This window comes from Mustela nigripes, chromosome 2 (assembly GCF_022355385.1).
Source record: "Mustela nigripes isolate SB6536 chromosome 2, MUSNIG.SB6536, whole genome shotgun sequence".
Classification (NCBI taxonomy): Eukaryota; Metazoa; Chordata; class Mammalia; order Carnivora; family Mustelidae; genus Mustela; species Mustela nigripes.
Window position 1 is genome coordinate 88100034 of NC_081558.1, and position 22263 is coordinate 88122296.

The following is a 22263-nucleotide window of genomic DNA, read 5'->3' on the forward strand; positions in this document are numbered from 1 at the left end:
ACCCAGAATAAGGTTGCTTCAGTTTTCACATTTTACATTTGAACGATAACTGGTCATTTTTTCCAATGATTTTTTTTTTTGCCATCTGAACATCTTAATTACCAAGAATAGAAAAATAATTGTTTGCTTAGTTTCTTTTTCACTTAGCTTCTTTGTAGTATTAATAATACTACAATGTATTTTTCCTTGCGTGAGTCCACTAGAAAAATTTTTTTTTAAATAAGTGGAGTGACTTTCTTTTTTTAGCTGTGGTTGTTTCTGTTTCTGTTACAGTGTACGTGAAGGAAAATTGGAACATACACTTGCTCGAGACCTGGTTCCAGGTGATACAGTTTGCCTTTCTGTTGGGGACAGAGTTCCTGCTGATTTACGCTTGTTTGAGGTAAGTTTGTTGTTTTAATTTCTTTGGGCTGCTGTAATGACATACCATAGCCTGCATCGCTTATAAACAACTGAAGATTATTTCTGATAATTCTGGAGGCTGGGAAATTCAAGATTGAGGGCTCAGCCCAGTTTCATTCTGATGAGGACCCTCCTCTGGTTCATAGCTGGTGCCTTCTTTCTGTCCTTACATGGTGGAAGGGGCTAGGATGCTCTGAGGTGGTCTCTTTTATAAGAAGACTAATCCCATTTGTGAGAACTCCACCCTCATTACTTAAGCACATCTTAAAAGTCACACCTCCTAATACCTTATATTTGACAGGATTTCAGCATATAAAGTTGCATATATGGGGACACATATTCAGACCATAGCATTTTGTAATCTGAGAAGTGAAAATACTTGGATGAAGATTGAAGGATAGACATTAGTAATTTTAAGAATTAATGCATAGTTGATTTGGACTCTTGGTTTTCAAGTTTAAAATGTAACATATATAAACATGTCTTCTTTTCTTAAAATATATTTATCTTTACCACAGAGTCTTTTGAGATATCCATTAGTGAATCAGCTGATCTTTATGAAAATGTGTGGTAGGTCTTGTGGGAAACACAAAGATGATGTAATGAGTCCTTCTGATCAGGGAGCTTACTATTTGTGTACATAAATCACTCACCATATAATAAGATAGAACCTGATAAGTGACTAAGAGAAGTACAAAGAATGGAGTGTCAAAATTTAGAGAAAGGAGTGTTTACTTCTGATTTGAATGAAAATCAGATAATGCCTCAGACAACATGGCCTTGGTGGTGAGAATTGAAGGGCGGTACTAGGCAGAGACGAGGAAGTCCATGAAACAGCATTATTCAGATCACTATGAGTGTCCTACTGTATAGCATAGGGCTAATGGGAATATTTTAAGGGTAGAAAATATATGGTGGAATCAGATTCAGGGAGCTTTGGATGCAAAGCTCTACTTCAGATTTTATTGGTTAGGAATTAAATTTGAAGGTCATATGCAGCTGGCAAATAATCTTACCCGTAATTTGGCCACAGTGTATAGAATAGATTGATGGGCTAGAAAATGGAGTTAGGCACCTGGTTTAGCATGCCAGTCTCATCTACTTTTTGGAATTAACAGGCTGTTCATTAACACCTGTAGAAGTGTAAGTCGTTGAATACTTACTATGTCCCAAAATCTGAGTGTTCTTAGAGGTTATGGAAAGCCTAAAGAAACTTTCTGAATTATAAGAACAGACTTTGTTTAGTCCTGAAGTAATGGCCTTTTTTTTCAAATACTTAAGTTTCTCCCTAGGAAGATACCAGATTGCTTTAATTGGTTAGAAGAAATAATTGATAATATGACAATTATTGGGAATATTGTTAATTTTACTTTATTATTTTCTGCTCTTAGTTTATCTTTTTATATATATTTTTACTCCTTTCCTCTCCTCTCTAATAGAAATAGAAACTATTCCTAAATACTTTTAGGAATTCTAAAGTATTCCGAATACTTAGTTTAGGAGAAAACCTTGGATTATTATTCTTTGGAGATTTGGTAGTCTTGTCACTTGATGTAAGTCATCTTCTCTTTCCCTAGAGGGCCCTAATTTGGAGTTTATATCATCATTTATTCTGGAGTCCTATTCTTCTAGTTTAGAAGCAGACCTCAGTAGGGTAGTAAGAAGATGGTGTTTCCCATTATTTGAACATTTGAGCAGTATAATGACATAGAAACATTAAAACACCATTTGACTTAGCAAAATATTTAGGGTTTTCATTTAAATAAAGGGTTAATTGATCTAAGAATTATTTCAGAATTCATGTGCAAATAGGAAAAAAGACTTAACATTGTCATGTTGCAACTGTAGGGTACCTATCATAAATTTTGAAGGTTCAGATTTTGACTATAAAACTTGCCTGGGCATTATAGCTACAAGTTCAGTGATGTGAGTGCTTCACAACTTTTATTTGGTATTATTTGTTCCTAGGCTGTGTCTTAAGTCAGGTCAGGCTATTGTAATCAAATACCACAGACTGGGTGGGTTGGGAGAGTGATTGGCTCTCTTCTACTTCTTATAAAGCCACTAATCTGATTTTGAGGGCCTCACCCACACAAGCTCATCTAGTTATTTCCCAAGCTAATTACCATAATATTGGAGATTAAAACTTCAACATGAATTTTACTGGGACACAATTCAGTCCATAGCAGGCTGAGGCTGTCATTTGTAAATCTTCTTAAAAAGATTAATATTGATAACTTAAGGAATTCTGTATTTTGTTTTCTTACCTGAGTCATTTTCCATAGCCAAGGAATGAACCAGTATGTGTTGATGGCAGTAATCTTACTGTCACAGAATTTTTTTCTCCATCAGTGCCTGTGGTTTTTGATCACATTGGTTCAAAGAATGAAGAGGTAGACCAAAGAGTGGTGGGCAGCAAAGCAAGGCTTGAGCAAGGATGAGATCTGAGAGGGTTGCCACTGGAATTTGTAAGGCTAGGGGTTTTTATGAGTTTGTTGACTGGCTGTTTTAACCTAATTAACCCTCCTGTGCCTGTCATTTAATCAGATTTTTGTCACTGGGAAAGGATGGAGGGCTCCTTCCAGGGTGGTGTAAAATCCTTTTTAGTGTGATTTCCTCTTAAGGTGGGGTGGGGGCTGTGGAAGATGGGGTTTGGGATGTGGGGGGTGGGTGGGTGGTGGAAAACCTTGTCCATACCTGCCTACCTGCCTTCCAACCATCCTTCTAAGGCTTAGGAGCCTTAGAGTCACTGGTGGAGCTCGTATAGTAAAACAGAAATGAGCTATGGGTATGTTTTTCAGTTTTTTTTTCTGAGGGCTTTTATTTTAATTTTTAATAGTATTTGAGAAGAGGCACCACTGACCCATTAATTGGTCAGACTGTGACTTTAGATGAAGGAGTCTTATAGACCATACCTACATAACTGTACATTTTGCCTTTTTGGAAATGTAGCATATTTTTCTTATTATTTCAGTAAAGTCTCTATCAATATTTGAACAAAGAATTCTTTGTGAGAGAAAACAATCTAGGAGTCAAAGAAAAAGAGGGTTTCTTTTGTCTATTGAAAATATTTTACTTCTCTCAGGTTTAACTTTTTGACTAAGCCTGAAATGTTACCTGAAATGTAGCAAGTTTTTTCTTTTAGTTGAAGTTCTGAATGAGTAATTCCATGGACACACTTTTTTGTGGCACTTGCTTGTGGGTAGCCTATATCATTTTTTGAAGCTGTCTTTAAGATCTAGACACTGGGGACAATTTCTTTTTTTAATGTTCTACGTGTGTCAAACTTTTTATTTGTTTATTTATTTGTTCGTTCTTTAAGATTTTATTTATTTATTTGAGAGGGGGAGAGAGAGAGAATGAGCATGAGAAGGGGGGAGGTCAGAGGGAGAAGCAGACTCTTTCCCGAGCAGGGAGCCCTATGCGGGGCTCAGTCCGGCAACTCCAGCATCGTGACCTGAGCTAAAGGCAGTCGCCTAACTAGCTGAGCCACCTAGGTGCCCTATATCAAACTTTTTTTTTTTTTTTTTTTTTTTACAGATTTTATTTATTTATTTGACAGACAGAGATCACAAGGAGGCAGAGAAGCAGGCAGAGAGAGAGGAGGAAGCAGGCTCCCCCCTGAGCAGAGAGCCCGATGCAGGGCTCGATCCCAGGTCCCTGGGATCATGACCCGAGCCGAAGGCAGAGGCTTTAACACACTGAGCCACCCAGGCGCCCCACCTATATCAAACTTTTTAAAGAGAACCACCAGTTATATGCCTGAAGGCCAAGAATTATCCATTTTTATGACCCTGGATTTTTAATTGAAAACTGGTTTTCATTTAAATGCGGATCAAAAGATACCTTCACTAGGAGTAAAAGCCTACTTGGGACCTTGTTCAGAAGTCCCAACTTAAAACAAGCCAGTTGGCATTACATAGTGAGCCTTTTAACATCACACATCCATATACTTTGTGATAGTAGTTTAGCTCAGTGAGTAGTTTTTGGTTTCTTTAGAATTATTCCTTCCTGTTCCTTAGTTCCCAAGTAAAATCCAGTGATGAAGAGCAAAGATCTACTTTTGCTACCTACCAGTAGAAGAAATCAAAGATAGTCTTCTTGACTGAAACTTTACTTTTCTGTAAAGCTCACAGTTTTACCAGTTTTATGCACACTTTTGCTAAGACCCTTCCTCTGAGTTGGGTAATTTCTGTGTAAGAGCGTTCTGATTTCCTGAGTTAAAAAATATATTTTCCATTTACTCAGTGAAAACCTTGATATTCTGGTGAAACTCAGAATCCAGTTTTGTTTGCTATGCTTTTTGAAAAAAAAATTCTTTTCAAGCATTTGCTAGAATATAAGTGCATTTAATGGTATGTTAAATTTACTTATTTTGTTAACGGAGCTAGTTTAGGCAAGGTGTAATGCCTCTTTTTGGAAATTGGTCTATGTTAGGATGTCATTTTAGCCATTCAGTAAATATTTGAGTATTATTTATAGAACTCTGTACCAGGCTTTAGGGCTAGGAAGTGAAAAGATACAATTTGTGCCCTTTCTCGGAAAGGGCAATTTGCAAACAACTGTGATTCAAAGAATAAAGTGTGTATTATGAATTGACCATATGAGTTTAGGTAAGCCACTTAAGTAGGTCTCTTGTTTTCTCACTGTGACAGAGTTGCCCTAGGGCATTATATCCTAACTTTTGAAGGTACATAGGAATTATCTGGGTTTTGTTTTGGCAGCTCTGGGTTGGGGCCAAGAGTCTGCATTTTTTTTTTTTTTTAAAGATTTTACTATTTATTTGACAGAGAAAGCATGAGCACAAGCAGGGGGGGTGGCAGGCAGAGGGAGAAATAGGCTCCCCACAGAGCAAGGTGATATGGGGCTCAATTCCAGGAACCTTGGAATCATAACTCAAGCTGCAGGAGATGCTCAAGATGCTCAACCAACTGAGCCACCCAGGTGCCCAAAGAGTTTGCATTCTTAACTAGCTATTAGTTCATGCTAAAAGTGCTGGTTGTGTACCACATATAGAAAGATTAAAAAAAAAACACCACACATAAAAAACTTCACTGAGATGTAATGCACACTCTAAACAATTTACACATTTAAAATCTATCATGTGGTCACTTTCCATATAGTCTGAATTGTGCAACCATCACCACAGTGTTAATTGTAGAACATTTTTATCACTTCCCAAAGAACACCTTCACCTTTTAGTAGTCTGTATGTCCTTTCCCCTGCCCCAGTGTCTGGTAGGCACTAATTTGCTTGCTCTGTCTGTATACATGTACCTATTCTGGACATTTCATTATAAATGGAATTAAATACTATGTAGTCTTTTGTGTCTGTCTTCCTTTAGTTAACACCTCAGGATTCATCCATATTGTAGCACATACCAATATTTCATTGCTTTTTATTGCCAAATAGTATTCCATTGTACGTATATACTATTCAGTTATAAATCCATTTACATTTAAAGTGATTTTTTTTATAAGTTTTTTTTTTAAGATTTTATTTATTTATTTGACAGACAGAGATCACAAGCAGGCAGAGAGGCAGGCAGAGAGAGAGAGAGAGAGAGAGGAGGAAGCAGGCTCCCTGCTGAGCAGAGAGTCTGATGCGGGACTTGATCCCAGGCTCCTGGGATCATGACCTGAGCCGAAGGCAGTGGCTTTAACCCACTGAGCCACCCAGGCGCCCCACATTTAAATTGATTATTGATAGAGGACTTTATTAGGCCATTTTGCTATTTGTTTTCTTTCTTTCTTTTTTTTTTTTTTTTTTTAGATTTTATTTATTTGACAGAAAGCAAGAGAGCACAGGCAGGGGGAGCAGCAGAGGAAGAAAGAGAAGCAGGCCCCCCACTGAGCAGGGATCTTGATGTGGGGCTTGGTCCCAGGACCCTGGGATCATGACCGGAGCTGAAGGCAGTCGTTTAACCAACTGAGCTACCCAGGCACCCCTCCTATTTGTTTTCTGTATGTGTTATATTTTTTCCTCACTTTCTCTAATCTCTCCTTTTGTGTGTGTGTTTGAGGTTTTTAAAAAATACACTTTGATTACCTCCTGAATTTTTTTCTGTACACTTTTTACATATTTCCTTGGTGGTTATGATGTGGATTTCAGTTACCATCCTAAATTTATGGACGCCTGGGTGGCTTAGGTATTTAAATGTCTGCTTTCAGCTCAGGTCATGATCCCGGCATCCTGTGATCAAGCCCAATGTTTGGCTGTCTACTTAGTGGGGAGTCCACTTCTCTCTGCCTGCCACTCTGCCTTTTTGTGCGCTTGCATTCACACTTGCTGTCTCTCTGACAAATAAATAGATTAAAAAAAAAAATCCTAAATTTAGAACTGTGGTTTGAATTCATGCCAACTTTTCTCACTAGCATGCAAAAACTTAGCCTCCTATACAGCTTACTTTGCCTCTACCTTAATGTTGTTATCACGAACTTTATTTTTATGCATTCTGTGCCTACCAGCCATATATTTCTAAGCACATTATATATATCAGGAAATATAGAGGAGTCACAAAGTCAAAATAAAATAATGATTGCATTTCTATTTCCATGTGTAGTTGTGTTTACTGGAGTTTATTTCTTCATATGGTTTTGAGTTACTTTCTGATCTCCGATTGTTTTAGCTTGAAAGACTATTTCAGCATTTCTTGTGGGGCATGTCTGCTAGCAATGAATTATCTTAACTCTTGTTTACGTGGGAATGTTTTAATTTTTCTTCATTTTTGAAAGATAGTTTTGCTGGATGTAGGCTTCTTTTTGGTCTTTTTTTTTTTTTTTTTTTTTTTGTAGGCTTTTTTTTTGTTTTTTTTTTTTTTTTTTTTTTTTATATAGCACTTTAGATATGTCTTGGTTCTAGCCTCCATGGTTGCCAATAAGAAATGGGCTGCTAATCTTATTGAGTATGTGATGAGTTCCTTCATCTTTGCTGTTTTCAGGATTGTGTCTTTGTCTTTCAACAGTTTGATTACATCTGTCAATCTAGATGGCTTTAAATTTTTTACTATTTGGAGTTTATTGAGCTTCTTTGATATATAGATTCGTGTCTTTTATTAAATTTGGGAACTTTTCATTCCATTATCTTTACAAATATTCTTTCTGCCCATTTCACCCCCCCCCCACACTGACTACATTATACTTATATTGGTGTGTTTGATGATGTCTCACAGGTACCTCAAGTTCTGTTCATTTTTCTTATTTTTTCTCCTCTCTGTCCTTTAGACTGATTAATTTCAGTTTCTGTCTTTTTGTTTGCTTATTTTTTCCCCTGTCCTTGTTCAGATCTGCTATTGAACCCCTCCAGGGAACTTATCATTTCAATTGTACTTTCAGCATCAGGATTTCTGTTTGTTTTCTTTTTATGTTTTCTTTCTCTCAGGCGGTACAGGTGGTAGTCTTTTTTTTTTTTAATTAATTGTTTTCCTGATTTCCTTTAGTTCTTTGTTCATGATTTTCTTTGGTTTACTGAGCATATATAAAACAGTGATTTAAAGTCTTTCTGGTAAAGTCCAGTGTCTGGCCTTGCTGAGGGATGATTTTATTTTTGTCAGTTCATTTTTTTCCTGTGAATAGGTCATTCTTTTGGGTTTTTTTGTATTTATAATTTTTTGTTGAGAACTTTATATTTTTTTGAATGTTGTGCTGTCATAATTCTGTACATTAAATTCTACACTTCCTCAAGGTTTTTATTTTTTATTTTCTTTATTGTTGAGAGTTGCAGTGTTTGAATTTGTTTAGTGACTTTTCTTTAAAAAAAAGTTACAATCCCCCCCCTTCTTCCCCCCCCCCCTTGCACCGGCCAAAGACTGTATTCCTTTTTGCATGTGGTCACTGATATTTCTGTTCCGTTATTTCGACAGTCAGCTTTATCTTTGCCGATTCAAAGAGGAAAAATAGTTACTACTCTCTTGGTCTTTTTAAATTGTCTTTGAGTTGTGGCATTTCTTGATCATTGAACCTAGGCTATCTCCAAACCTGCCTTCACCTTTACCTGCTTGTGCCAAATCCACAGATCTGTCATAGTGCAAGTGTAGGGTCTTCTCAGGTCTTTCTGAGCACACATATGGTTATAGGCATCCATTTTGCACTCTTTCTTCCCTGGTATATGTGGCAGCCCTTCCAAGCTCATTTTCTCTCACAAAATTTCATCTTTGGCTTCTTTCTTCCCAGTCTTTTGGTTGTGTCTGCTACTTGCTTTATTCCTAGTCCCTTGCCTATTAGTATATGTCCTTAATCCTTTGGCAGACAGCCAAAAAGTCACTGTAGTTGCATTGGAGTGGAGTGGTGAAATAAATAATAGCCTCTGCACCAGTCCCCCAGGGAACTGCCAGACAGGTTAAAACACAGAAGTATAGTCTTTTTAAGAACAAGATCTTTTTTAGCCCCAACTGCTAGTAAGCTGTGACAGGAAGACATGCATCTGTCCCCACAGCCAGTACTGCTTCTCTGGGTGATTGGCATGTTAGACAGGTAAACAAAAATGCCACAGGACCTTCTTACCAAAATTCAGCTGCCTTTTTCTTCATTAAACACTTCCTTGGTTGTTTTAAGCTTTTGGTTCAAGAGTTGATTCTCTCATTTTTTTGCGAGTCTATGATTGTTTTAGTAGAGGGACCAATTCTTTGAGTGCCCTATTCACAAGTTTTTATATCAACTTTAGTGTATTTTTTTGATAGGTCACCTTGATAAATAGATTTACAGTGTGTTGCTCCCCCTCTTATTGTAATTTATTACTGAAACTTTGGTTTTAAAAATTTCTGAATTATTAAACATGTACAGACTTGTTAAAAGGAAGCATTTTTAAAATTAGCTGTCAAATGAAATTGAGTAGAATATTGGTGAAGGTATATAGTATATTCGTGGAATTTAGAAACATTCCTGTTTACTAAAAACTGTTCGGGGTAATCACTCATTTTGGCTTTGGGAAGGATGTATATTTCTGAAGTCGTATTGTCATTATTCAGTTTGGAAAACCCATCCATATGTAGAGCACTGGGAATGTTAATTCTCTTAGACTGTATAAGCTTGAGCTGTGCTTATTAGTGTTTTGTTGTCCGATTCTTTATAGATCATTGGTTAAAAAGCAGGGTGAGCTGAGGAATGCTATTTATGTTTACAATGTTGAAGAGAAAACTTTTTTTCTCATTAAGTCACTAGAATATAAAAAGACATTATGGGAGGGTTTGCTTTAAGATTCTCAATTCATATGAGTAGGAAAGGACTGTTGCAAAAGTAGGTCCCTTTTTTGAAATTTGGTTTCTTTAAGTAGTCTTAGCGAAATCATTGTTAACCAAATACTGGTCTTTAAGTTATTAGCAACTTGATCAAGTTGAATCTGTCTACCACTTAAGTCAGAAAGTTAACAGTTCATGTAAATATTTACCATGGGGTAAAATCCATTTCATATAGGCCTTTTTAATAATTTATAACACTTGGTTGTGATGCGGGTAGGTTGGATCCAAGAACCCAGGGAATGCTCCTACAGGTGCAGCCAAGAGGGTTCTTGGCTTCATGTGGGATAGAAATCAAATACGAGTAGGAGAAAGTGAAAATAGAGTTTATTGAATAGTGTGAGTGACAGAAAATAGCAGGAGGGGTGTCTGGGAGACTTGAAAAGGAGAAGCGAATGCATCTTGGTGTTGCTTGGGATTAGGGGTTTATATTGAAAGAGGTCTAAGGTACATGTTCTTCAGGAATCCTGGGTAGGGTCTAATCAAAGGTGAATGTCAGGTGAGCAATAGGTGTTATTCCATAAATGACCAAAGTAGTGGGTGTTGATGCCAGGGTCAGCTGAGGTTTGTTCAAAGAACATGTTCAAGATCTGGCTCTTGGATGTTGTTAGGTGTTAGGTACCTAGGACAAAACTCAGAGAGTGATTAACTTTCTCACTTCCCCCTTTAAATGGGAATATAGCTTCTTTAGCTGATTCAGAAACAGAATACAGAACACAAGTAAATGAGGCCTAACAGAAAAATAGTGGAGATGAAGCCTTTCTAAAATGGAGTCCCTTCAGTTTCCCTACTTTAGTTGGTTAGACTTAGATTGCTAATAACTAGAGCTCATGAAGAAGTTTTAATTACATTTTCCTTCATTTGGATAAACAGTAAGAGGAATTTTAATTTTTGTGACCAAAAGAAAGAAATTTTGTCCTGATCAGACAACTGCGGATGATTAGTTTGGAATTTTTTTCTGGGGAAAGAAAGCCATTTCTGATTTTCTTTTAATTCTGGACTAGAGAGGTAACTGATTTAGTAGCATGCAGTATACGAAGCCTTTCTTTAGTTTAATAACTTATTTGTAGTTGTTGATTGTTCCATATTAACTGTAATTTTTTTAAGCATTCATTTTTTGCTTTTTAGGAAAATTTATGTGACTTTGGCTTTTAGTTTCTTTCTCCCTAATATTTTATAGGAATAATCCTTTGAAGTTGTTCAACCAGTTTTATTCTGTAGATGTTAAATATTCAGATATGGATTATATATAGTCTTGATTCTTATTTATATTCTGACTCTTGAACTGTATTGTCTCTTATTCACACCTCCAGTAGAGTACCTGAAGAATAATATAGAGAAAGTGAAATATAATCAGTTTCCCTATTTATTAACAGCTCTATTGAAGGTTTAACATTTAAACTTCTGGCTAGAAGGCATGGAATTGGCTGGTTCTTTGATTTCATTTTATCCTACTCATTTATCATTCTCATAAATGCAGTGGAAAAATAAATGCCTCTAATATCTTTGTTCTCAAAATGAATTAAATTGTGACTTTGTTAAACTGTAATAGGCTTGCCTAATTCATTAAATACCACCTTCTTAGAAATGACTTTCTTTCCTTCCCTCAAAACTATTTCCTGCGGAAACTCTTGTAATCACTTTAAGAGAAAATACATTGTAACTTAGAAAATAGTCTGGCTCAGGGCATCTGGCTGGCTCAGTTGGAAGAGCATGCAACTCTTGATCTTGGGGTCTTGAGTTCAAGCCCCACGTTGGATGTAGAAATTACTTAAGAAAAGTTTAAAAAGATATTCTTGTTCAACAGATAGCTGAGATCTGTGCAGTTTGCTACATTGTATGATTTGGACAAATTTTATTGATAATGTATTATATTTTTTTTAATTAAAGTAAACTTTAGGCCTAATGTGGGGCTCAAATTCAAGACCCTGATGTTGGTAGTCATGTGCTCTATTGATTGAGCCAGCCAGGTGCCCCATTGATAATATATTCTTAATTTTTTTAAAAAGATTTTATTTATTTATTTGACAGAAAGAGAGATCACAAATAGGCAGAGAGACAGGCAGAGAGAGAGAGGGGGAAGCAGGCTCCCTGCTGAGCAGAGAGCCCCATGCGGGACTCGATCCCAGGACCCTGAGATCATGACCTGAGCCGAAGGCAGAGGCTTAACCCACTGAGCCACCCAGGTGCCCTATTCTTAATTTTTAAATACATTTATAAATTAACAAATTATAGATTTATATATAATACAAATATGTACACACATATATAAAATAAAGATCTAAAGCTCCTTTTTTCCCCCACCTCAGTTTCTACACTAGACAGAGCTGACTGCTATTGTGCTAAAAATAATCTCTTTCTTGTAGAAAAACCTGATTTGAACAAAAATTCCTATTAAATGGTTATTGAACTGCTAAGGTTGACACTGAAGAGCGAGGTCACTGACAGAGTTAATAAAGCTATGCTTTTCTTCCCTTTTTAAAAAATCAGATTATTTTCATATTCTTTGTTCTGATAGACAGCCACCAAGTGTATTTGTCAGTGTTTAAGATTTATGTCTAAAATAGAAAATCTTCAGTGGAAAAACATTAATTTTGCCTTTCCCAGAGAGGAGTAGTTCTGGAGATCATCACTGTGTATGATATAGTACAGGGCCTGGCATTAATAAATATTTTTTAAGTGAATGAATTAATGAAATTGATCAAGCTAAAATTTAGTTTTACTGTATGGATGGGGAGAATCCATGAGCCAATTTTTAATATTTCTTTTCTATGACATATTTATGCTCATGAAAAAATGAGCCATTTAAAAAGATGAAATTTATTATTTCCACCTCTGTACCATACTCTCCAAAACACCCAGCGGGATTTCAAGTTTAGAGTATTTTGCGTATAGTTTGAGCTGTCAGTCAAGAGGCCTAATTGAGAACACCAGCTCAGTTTATAATAACAGCATGACTATAGTCATTTAACTGCTCTGGGTTCATTTCCTTATTTATTTTCTAGGTTCTATCTCAGTGCCTAGTACATAGGTAGTCAGTAAACGTATTTTGGGTGAGCAAATTAATCTGTAAAATGAGTAAAATCATGCACTGGGTCCTAGTTTCTCAAAGTACCCTAAAGACCCTAGACTGAGAGGTTCTAGAATAAAATGGATCAAAGAAATTTGTGACACTCTATTCCATTGATTCCCAAAGTTAAATATGCCTCAGAATCACCTGGAGAGCTTATAAATAATCTTGTAGGTTTACCCTCTGACCTCCATATTTGAAGTAGGGTAGTGAATTTCTAACAAGTTCTGAGGAGGTAGGGAGAGGTGATGCTGGTTATGCTGGTCCTGCTGTGACCAAACTTTGACAGCTCCTTTTGTATCTGTATTCCAGTTGAGGTGATTCACACTAACCTGTTGAAGGTTTAACGAAGCACTACCTAAGTAGGGGAAGCTGTTAACTCTTAACTCAGTTATTTCTAAAACTTATTTGACTTTATTTATTTATTTATTTTAAAATTTATTTTATACTGCTTGCACTTTATAGTTCCCATTCTGTGTGTGTGAGAGAGAGAGAGGGAGAGAGAGAGTCATCTATCACATTATACTCAATGTCTGTGAACATCCTTGGAACTATTTTTCTCTGGGTCATACTTTCAGAAACAAAGCCAGGTTACATGTGTAGTGTTTTCCACATATAAAATGATGATTTTATTTGTTTGTTTTTGGCATGCTATGATAGGTGAAAACTTACTTATGCTAGGAGTGAAACTCAGAATTGAATCCTCTTGCACAGATGGAAGAGAGTATGATATTTGTGATCTACATGGAAGCATTTATGTACATTTTTTATTTTTTTGCTGACATACATTTTGGATAAATTTAAGGATGTATATAGCAAGCAAAGTTTCATGAAAATTGACCCCAAAATGATGAAATGATTTCTCTCTCAGTACTCTTTATATCTTTTATTCGTATTTCTCTTCTGGATGTCTGCTTTTAAATCTGCCAAACACATTTTCATAACTTCAGTTATGGCAAAATTAGGAAGTAATATTTTATCATGAGAATTATTTTCTCCAGATAGTCTCAGCTAGTGTTCCTTTAGTTGTATTTTGAAATTTAAGCTAATCTTGTCTCCCAGTATAGCATTCTGTTTTGCATGCTGGATTTTGTTGACTTCACTGCATATTTTAAATATGGTTGTACTTATTCTGGTCTTCTTAGAGTAATGGATATAGTAAAAGATTTGGGTAATTATCAGAAAGGGGATATTTGAGAAAGAAGTGATGGTTACAAACTCTTCAGATATTAAGTGTATCACAGGGAGTCTTCAGACTTGAACTTAATGGAGTACTTTATGTTCTCCAAGGCTGTGGATCTTTCCATTGATGAGTCCAGCTTAACAGGAGAGACAACACCTTGTTCTAAAGTGACTGCTCCTCAGCCGGCTGCAACTAATGGGGATCTTGCATCAAGAAGTAACATTGCCTTCATGGGAACCCTGGTCAGATGTGGCAAAGCAAAGGTAACTCTTTTCTCTTGTTTTGAAAGTGGCAATTCCTTTGTTGTCGACCTTTCTTTTTAGTTCAATTTTGCTAATTTTATGTGGCTCTTTTAAAAATAGATGACAAAGAAATGACAGAATTGAACCTAACCCATAGCCACTGTTTGTAAGATGAAGGAGGACCTGTGTCCCTGAGGGGTAGTATGTCCATATTTCTGCCATTTGCCAGATAATGGAGCCTTTAGAAAACATAGTCCTCAGTATCTGTTTTTTTTAAAACTTAGAAACAGTGGCACATGGATATGTTCATTACTAGCTAAATAAAATTTTAATTTGTGGTAATGGTACTGGCTATCATCTTCTGATGATATATCATTCACCTATTGATGGATTTTTAAGTATTTGGCAGTGGATGATAATAAAGATCCTTATATTTCACAAATATAAAAGACATGATTCAGTAGTATTTGAGGGGGAAAAGAAACTACATTATATGTCTCTCTTGAGTTTAAGACAGTTTTGAATTTCAGATATTTTAATATAGTTAAAGAATAGGCCTCAGAATTGGGTCAAAACTTTTTATAGTAAGGCATAAGTACTAGTGATCTATAGTAATATTACTAAGTTAATTTACTAAGGGAACCTTGGATATGTGTGTAAATCATCCTGACTGTGGGCAAGGCTTTGGAGAAAGTGAATGAGAAGTGTTTTTTTTTTTTTTTTAATTTAATTAATTAATTAATTTTAAATTTATTTATTTTGGCTTTAGAGAAGTGATTCTATCTGAATGTAAACATATTTTCCTGTTTTTCTCCTTTAGGGTATTGTCATTGGAACAGGAGAAAATTCTGAATTTGGAGAGGTTTTTAAAATGATGCAAGCAGAAGAAGTAAGTACTTTGTTAATGATTTTTTTTTTTTTTTTTTTTTTTTGTTAATGATGTTTTAATTTCACATCTGAAGTTCTCTATTTTAAGTACAGGAACAGAAAATATTGGTGAATTATTTTATTTACTATTGAAAGTAGTATTTTATTCAGAATATCACTCAGATGTCTTTGTTTAAAACATAATTGAAAAGACTGTATTTAAAAGGGCTTGAATTGACATTGTTGATAGGCTGAAACATTTTGATCTTCATGGTTTGTAGGGGAAAAAGGTTTATGGACAATTATTTATAGGGCCTATTCTTTTTAGAAATTAGCTTTAAACTAATTTTAAAAAATTTTCTAAATAGTATATTAGTCTTCTACCAAAACTACCAACTTCATTTAATTCCAAGTAATGGGGAGAAAAGATTGTAAAGTAAAATAACCTCGAAAATATTCTTGTTTAAGCATACTGAAGATTAGTTCTCTCATTGAAAATACTTTCTTATATATAAAAAAAGTTGCATTCTACAAATGTCATATTCTCCTGAGATCATCTGGATTTCTCAGGTAACCTGCCAAGATTATATGTGATGCAGTGTATAAAACCATTCCGAGAAGCTTGGCAGTGAGGGGAGTGCTAGAGAAGGGAGTTAGCTGATCAGGGAGCCAGCTGGAGAAAAAGAGTTGGATTGTAAGCTTGTTTGTGGATACAGAAAAGAGAAGATTGGAAAAGTGAGGGGCAGTGGATGATAATAAAGTCATGGAGAAGCTGGTAGGGAGAATAGATTTCTTCTCAAAAACAGGTATGGGGAGCATTCTCCTTTTCAAATAAACAAGCTTTGAAAAGTCTCAGCCTCAGTTTCCTTTACTCCAGTAAAAGGAGTAATACTAACCTTAAGGGAGAGGTGTATATGTCATGTCATGAGTATGTTGAGCTAGCATGAATATGTCAAGCACTTAGCAGGCACTTAGTATATTTTACTAAATTTAGCTCATTATCATGACACTCTTCTCCAATTTGTCAAGGCACCAAAAACCCCTCTGCAGAAGAGCATGGACCTTTTAGGAAAACAACTTTCCTTTTATTCCTTTGGTATAATAGGTAAGAGAAGAGTGAGTATGTGTATCTCATCTATTTACTTAGGTTTTATTTGTTTGTTTGTTTTTGAGTGGGAAGGGAGAGTTGAGATAGATGAGCAAATGTGTTTATTCATTTAATTAATTTTTAGCTTACTGCTACTTTTTTTTTTAAATTTATTTATTTGACTGACAGAGATCACAAGTAGGCAGAGAGACAGGCAGAGAGAGAGGAGGAGGCAGGCTCCCTGCTGAGCAGAGAGCCCGATGCGGGGCTCGATCCCAGAACCCTGGGATCATGACCTGAGCTGAAGAAAGAGGCTTTAACCCACTAAGCCACCCAGGCGCCCCAGCTTACTTTTAAAAAATCATAAAACTAGCCCCCAACCATTGTCCTTTTCTACAAAGATAAATTAGAACTCCATACAGTTCCTATCATCAAGGAACATTTCTGTAATCATTTTAGTATTTGTTTTTCTAGTTTTCAACAAAATGGATAGTAATGTTTTATGAACTAACTGTTCCTTTTTTGTTTCATATTTTCTTCATAAGTGTCTTGTCATTAAATAGATGCTCATTAAATTGATGTCATAAAATAGGTTGTATAGTATTCCATTATGTGGGAAAAAAATCTTAGGCCTTTTTTAGATATTTCTATGTTTTTTTGAGTTCTTAAAATTATGTAAATGATTCTTCAGTGCAGTTATCTTTTTCTTAAAAGCAAAAATTATTGGGTCAAAGAGTACCCATGTAGTTTTAAAAGTTTTGGCTTGTTTTTAAAGGTTTTTGTTTCATATTGCCAAATAAATATTTTTCATCAGCAAAGCAGAAGTTTATCTCATCCATCACTCTTGCCAACTTTGTTGTCATTAACAGACAAATATAAGACTTCTCATTATTTTATTTGACAATTTATTATAGAGACATTGAATACTTTCCTCATATGTGTGTTGGTCCTTTTTATTTTTTGACCTGACAATATATCTTTAATCTTGCGGTTTGAGTGTTAGGTTGGTAACAGCTCTTTGTATAATTAGGATATCCATCCTTTTGTTACATTTTTGCCCTCCAATTTTTAAATTCCCTTTTAGGGATAAATAAAATAAACTTGGTACAGGAGAGAGATACAATTGAAACATCTTCTGATATAATTGTCATGTTAATAATCTTTGCAGTTATGATTTCTTTGTTCTATTCATTAAGGCTGTCCCAGCCCTATGTTGTGGAAAGTGTTTATGTTTATATCTATTTGAACATCAATCTACTACTTTAGTTTTTACTTTTGACACTTAAAATCTTACTGAGTAGAATTTATTTTAGTTTAAGACTTAAGGTATCCAGGGCAAACAGAAACTAAAAGAATTTGTGATTACCAAACCAGTCCTACAAGAAATAGTGGGTCCTTTAAGCAAAGAGAGAGCCTGGAAGGACCAGAGACAATACACAGTAACAGTAACCTTATAGACAATACAGTGGCATTAAATTCATATCTTTCAGTAGTTACCCTGAGTATAAATGGGCTAAATGCCCCTATCAAAAGACCCAGAGTATCAGATTGGATAAAAAAATAAGACCCAATTATATGCTGTCTGCAAGAGACTCATTTTAGACCCAAAGACACCTCCAGATTTAAAGTGAGGTGGTGGAAAATCATTTACCATGCTAATGGACATCAAAAGAAAGCTGGGGCGGCCATCCTTATATCAGATTAGATTTTAAGCAAAGACTGTAATAAGAGATGAGGAAGGACACTATATCATACTAAAAGAGTCTATCCAACAAGAAGATCTAATAATTGTAAATATTTATGCCCCTAACATGGGAGCAGCCAGTAATATAAGCCAATTAATAATAAACTCAAACACATCAACAATAGTACAATAATAGTAGAGGATTTTAACACCCCCCCTCCCACTGATATGGACAAATCATTTAAGCAAAAGACCAGCAAGGAAATAAGGAGCTTTAAATGACTCACTGGACCAGATGACTCACAGATATATTCAGAACAGTCCATCCCAAAGCTACAGAATACACATTCTTCTCAAGTGCACATGGAACATTCTCTAGAATAAATCACATCCTTGGTTACAAATCAGGTCTCAACTGGTATCAAAAGATTGGACTCATTTCCTGCATATTTTCAGACCACAGTGCTTTGAAACTTGAACTCAACCGCAAGAGGAAAGTTGGAAACAACTCAAATATATGGAGGCTAAAGAACATCCTACTAAAGAATGAATGGGTCAACCAGGAAATTAAAGAAGAATTGAAAAAATTCATGGAAACAAATGAAAATGAAAACACAACTGTTTAAAATTTTTTGGATGCAGCAAAGATGGTCCTGAGAGGAAAGTACATAGCAATACAAGCCCAAGAAACAAGAAAGATCCCAAATACATAACCTAACCCTACACGGAAAGGAGCTGGAGAGAGAACAGCGGAGAAAGCCTAAACCCAGCAGGAGAGGAGAAATAATAAAGATAAGAGCAGAAATCAATGAAATAGAAGCCAAAAGCACAGTAGAACAGATCAACAAAACTAGGAGCTGGTTCTTTGAAAGAATTAATAAGATTGATAACCCCCTGGCCAAACTTATCCAAATGTAAGGAGAAAGGACCCAAATAAATAAAATCATGAATGAAAGAGGAGAGATCACAACACTGAAAAAATACAAACAATTATAAGAACTTATTATGAGCATCTATATGCCAACAAATTAGACAATCTGGAAGAAATAGATGCATTTCTAGAGAAGTATAAACTACCAAAAGTAAACCAAGAAGAAATAGAAAACATGAATAGACCTCTAATAAGCAAGGAAATTGAAGCAGTAATCAAAAATCTCCCAACAAACAGGAGCACAGGGCCAGATGGCTTCCCAGGAGAATTCTACCAAACATTTAAAGAAGAATTAATACCTATTTTCCTGAAACTGTTAAAAAAAAAAACAGAAATGGAAGGAAAACTTCCAGACTCATTTTTTGAGGCCAGTATCACCTTGATCCCCAAACCAAGGACCCCATCAAAAAAAATTACAGACCAATATCCCTGATGAACATGGATGCAAAAATTCTTACCAAAATACTAGCCAGTAGGATCCAACAGTACATAAAAGGATTATTCACCAGGACCAAGTGGGGTTTATTCCTAGGATGCAAGGTAGGTTCAACATCTGCAAATCAATCAATGTCAAACACTATGTTAATCAACGAAAGGACAAGAACCATATAATACTCTCAGTAGATGGAGAAAAAAGCATTTGACAAAGTATGGCATCCATTCTTGATTAAAGCTCTTCACAGTGTATGGATAGAGGGTATATACCTCAATATCATCAAAGCTATCTGTGAAAAACCCACAGTGAATATCATTCTCAATGGGGAAAAACTGAGAGCTTTTTCCCTAAGGTCAGGAATACGGCAGGGCTGTCCACTATTACCACTGTTATTTAACATAGTACTAGAAGTCCTAGCCTAAGCAATCAGACAACAAAAAGAAATAAAAGGCATCTGAATCAGCAAAGAAGAAATCAGACTCTGACTCTTTGCAGATGATGTGATACTTTATGTGAAAAACCCAAAAGACTCCACCCCAAAATGGCTAGAAATTCATACAAGAATTCAGTAAACTGGCAAGATACAAAATCAATGCAGAGAAATCAGTTGCCTTTCTATACACCAACAGCAAGACAGAAGAAAGAGAAATTAAGGAGTTGATCCCATTTACAATTGCACCCAAAACCACAAGATACCTAGGAGTAAATGTAACCAAAGAGGCAAAGAATCTGTACTTTGACAACGATAGAATACTCTTGAAAGAAATTGAGAAAGACACAAAGAAATGGAAAAATACTCCATGCTCATGGATTGGAAGAATAAATATTGTGAAAATGTCTGTACTACCTGGAGCAATATATACATTTAATGCCATCCCTATCAAACTACCATCGACTTTTTTCAAAGAAATGGAACAAATAACCCTCAAATTTTTTATGGAACCAGAAAAGACCCTGAAAGCCAGAGGATGTTGAAAGGGAAAAGCAACGCTAGTGGCATTATGATTCCGGACTTCAAGCTGTATTACAAAGCTGTAATTATCAGGACTGTATGGTATTGGTACAAAAACAGACACATAGACCAATGGAACAGACAAGAGAGCCCAGAAGTGGACCCTCAACTCTGTGGTCAACTAATCTTTGGCAAAGCAGAAAAGAATGTCCAGTGGAAAAAAGACAGTATTTTTAACAAATGGTGTTGGGAAAATTGGACAGCCACATGCAGAAGAATGAAACTAGATCATTTCCTTACACCAGACACGAAAATAGACTCAAAAAGGATGGAAGATCTCAGTGTGAGATAGGAACCCATCAAAATCCTTGAGGAGAACACAGGCAGCAACCTCTTCGAACCTAGTCACAGCAGCTACTTCCTAGAGCCATTGCCAAAGGCAAGGGAAGCAAGGGCAAAAATGAACTATTGGGACTTCAGGATCAGAAGCTTTTGCACAGCAAAGGAAACAATCAACAAAACCAAAAGACAGCCGGCAGAATGGGAGAAGATATTTGCAAATGGTATATCAGATAAAGGGCTAGTATCCAAAATCTGTAAAGAACTCAACACCCAAAGAACAAATAATCTAACCAGGAAATGGGCAGAAGACATGAACAGACATTTCTGCAAAGAAGACATCCAAATGGGCAAGAGACGCATGAGAAAGTGTTCAACATAACTTGGCATTAGGGAAATACAAATCAAAACCACGATGAGATACTACCTCAGGCCAGTCACAGTGGCTAAAATTAACAAGTCAGGGAACAACCGGTGTTAGTGAGGCTGCGGAGAAAGAGGAAACTTCCTGCACTGTTGGTGGGAATGCAGGCTGGTGCAGTCACTCTGGAAAACAATATGGAGATTCCTCAGAAATTTGAAAATAGAGCTACCCTACTACCCAGCAACTGCACTGCTGTGTATTTACCCTAATGAAACAAATGTAGTGATCCAAAGGGGCACGTGCACCCGAATGTTTACAGCAGCAATGTCCACAATATCCAAACTATGAAAAGAGCCTAGATGTCCATTGGCAGATGAATGGATAAAGATGCGGTGTGTATATATGTATGTGTGTACACACACACACACACGCAATAATATGCAGCCATCGAAAAATGAAATCTTTGCCATTTGCAATGATGTGGGTGGAAATAGAGGGTATTATGCTGAGTGAAATAAGTCACTCAGAGAAAGACAATTATGATCTCACTGATATGTGGAATTTGAGAAACGAGACAGGATCATGAGGGAGAGAGGAAAAAATGAAATGGGATGAAACCAGAGAGAGAAAGACAAAACATAGAGACTCTTAATCTCAGGAAACAAACTGAGGGTGGGTGGAGTGGAGGGGGGTGGGAGGGATGGGATGCCGGGGTGATGGACATCGGGAAACGTATATGCTATGGTAAGCACTATGAATTGTGAAGAGTAATGAATCACAGACCTGTACCCCTGAAACAAATAATACATTATATGTTAATTTTTAAAAAAAGGAGTTAAGGTAGAGTTAATATTTTTACTCAAAAGTTAATTATCCCAATACTAATTATGTAGTCCATTCTTTATTCCCTGAGTTGAAATGACATCTTTATCATACATTAAACTCTTGAATCAATTTTGGAGTACTTTCTCCTTTAATTTTTCCATAATTTTATTTTATTTTTTTATTTTTAAAAGATTTTGTTTATTTGTCAGTGAATGAGAGTGAGAGAGTGCACAAGCACGGGGAGCAGCAGGCAGAGGGAGAAGCCGGCTTCCTGCTGAGCAAAGAGCCTGATGCGGGACTCAATCCTAGGACGCTGGGATCATGACCTGAGCTGAAGGCGAATGCTTAACTGACTGAGCTACAGAGGCATCTCTCCTTGATATTATTTTAATTATTTTTCCTAGCTTAATGTCTCAAAATTAATAATACAGTTTTAAGTTAAAGCAGATTTCTCTTACGCAGTTTCAATTAAATAATATTAATTGTATTGATCCCTCTGTCTTCATAATAAAGAATGTAGAAAGGTATTTCATTCCTCATTTTTAACCAGTATGTAGTTAATTTGATTTTTTGATTATTGATGTTTATTTTCTAGAATTTATAGGGAATTTGATAAATCTAAGAGATTTAGTCACTTAAATCTTCCTAG

At 35.9% G+C, this 22263-nt stretch overlaps 1 protein-coding gene across 5 annotated transcripts in view; it reads left to right on the forward strand.

The window, feature by feature from the left end:
* The window catches only part of ATP2C1 (ATPase secretory pathway Ca2+ transporting 1), a 168654-nt gene that overhangs the window by 90332 nt on the left and 56059 nt on the right, over positions 1 to 22263 (forward strand). For all 5 annotated transcript variants that reach the window (XM_059390914.1, XM_059390915.1, XM_059390913.1 and 2 more), the window contains 4 exons: positions 274 to 382; positions 13995 to 14150; positions 14950 to 15018; positions 16026 to 16101. In XM_059390914.1, coding sequence (XP_059246897.1) covers positions 274 to 382; positions 13995 to 14150; positions 14950 to 15018; positions 16026 to 16101 — 410 coding nt within the window. The remainder of the gene's footprint in view (positions 1 to 273; positions 383 to 13994; positions 14151 to 14949; positions 15019 to 16025; positions 16102 to 22263) is intronic.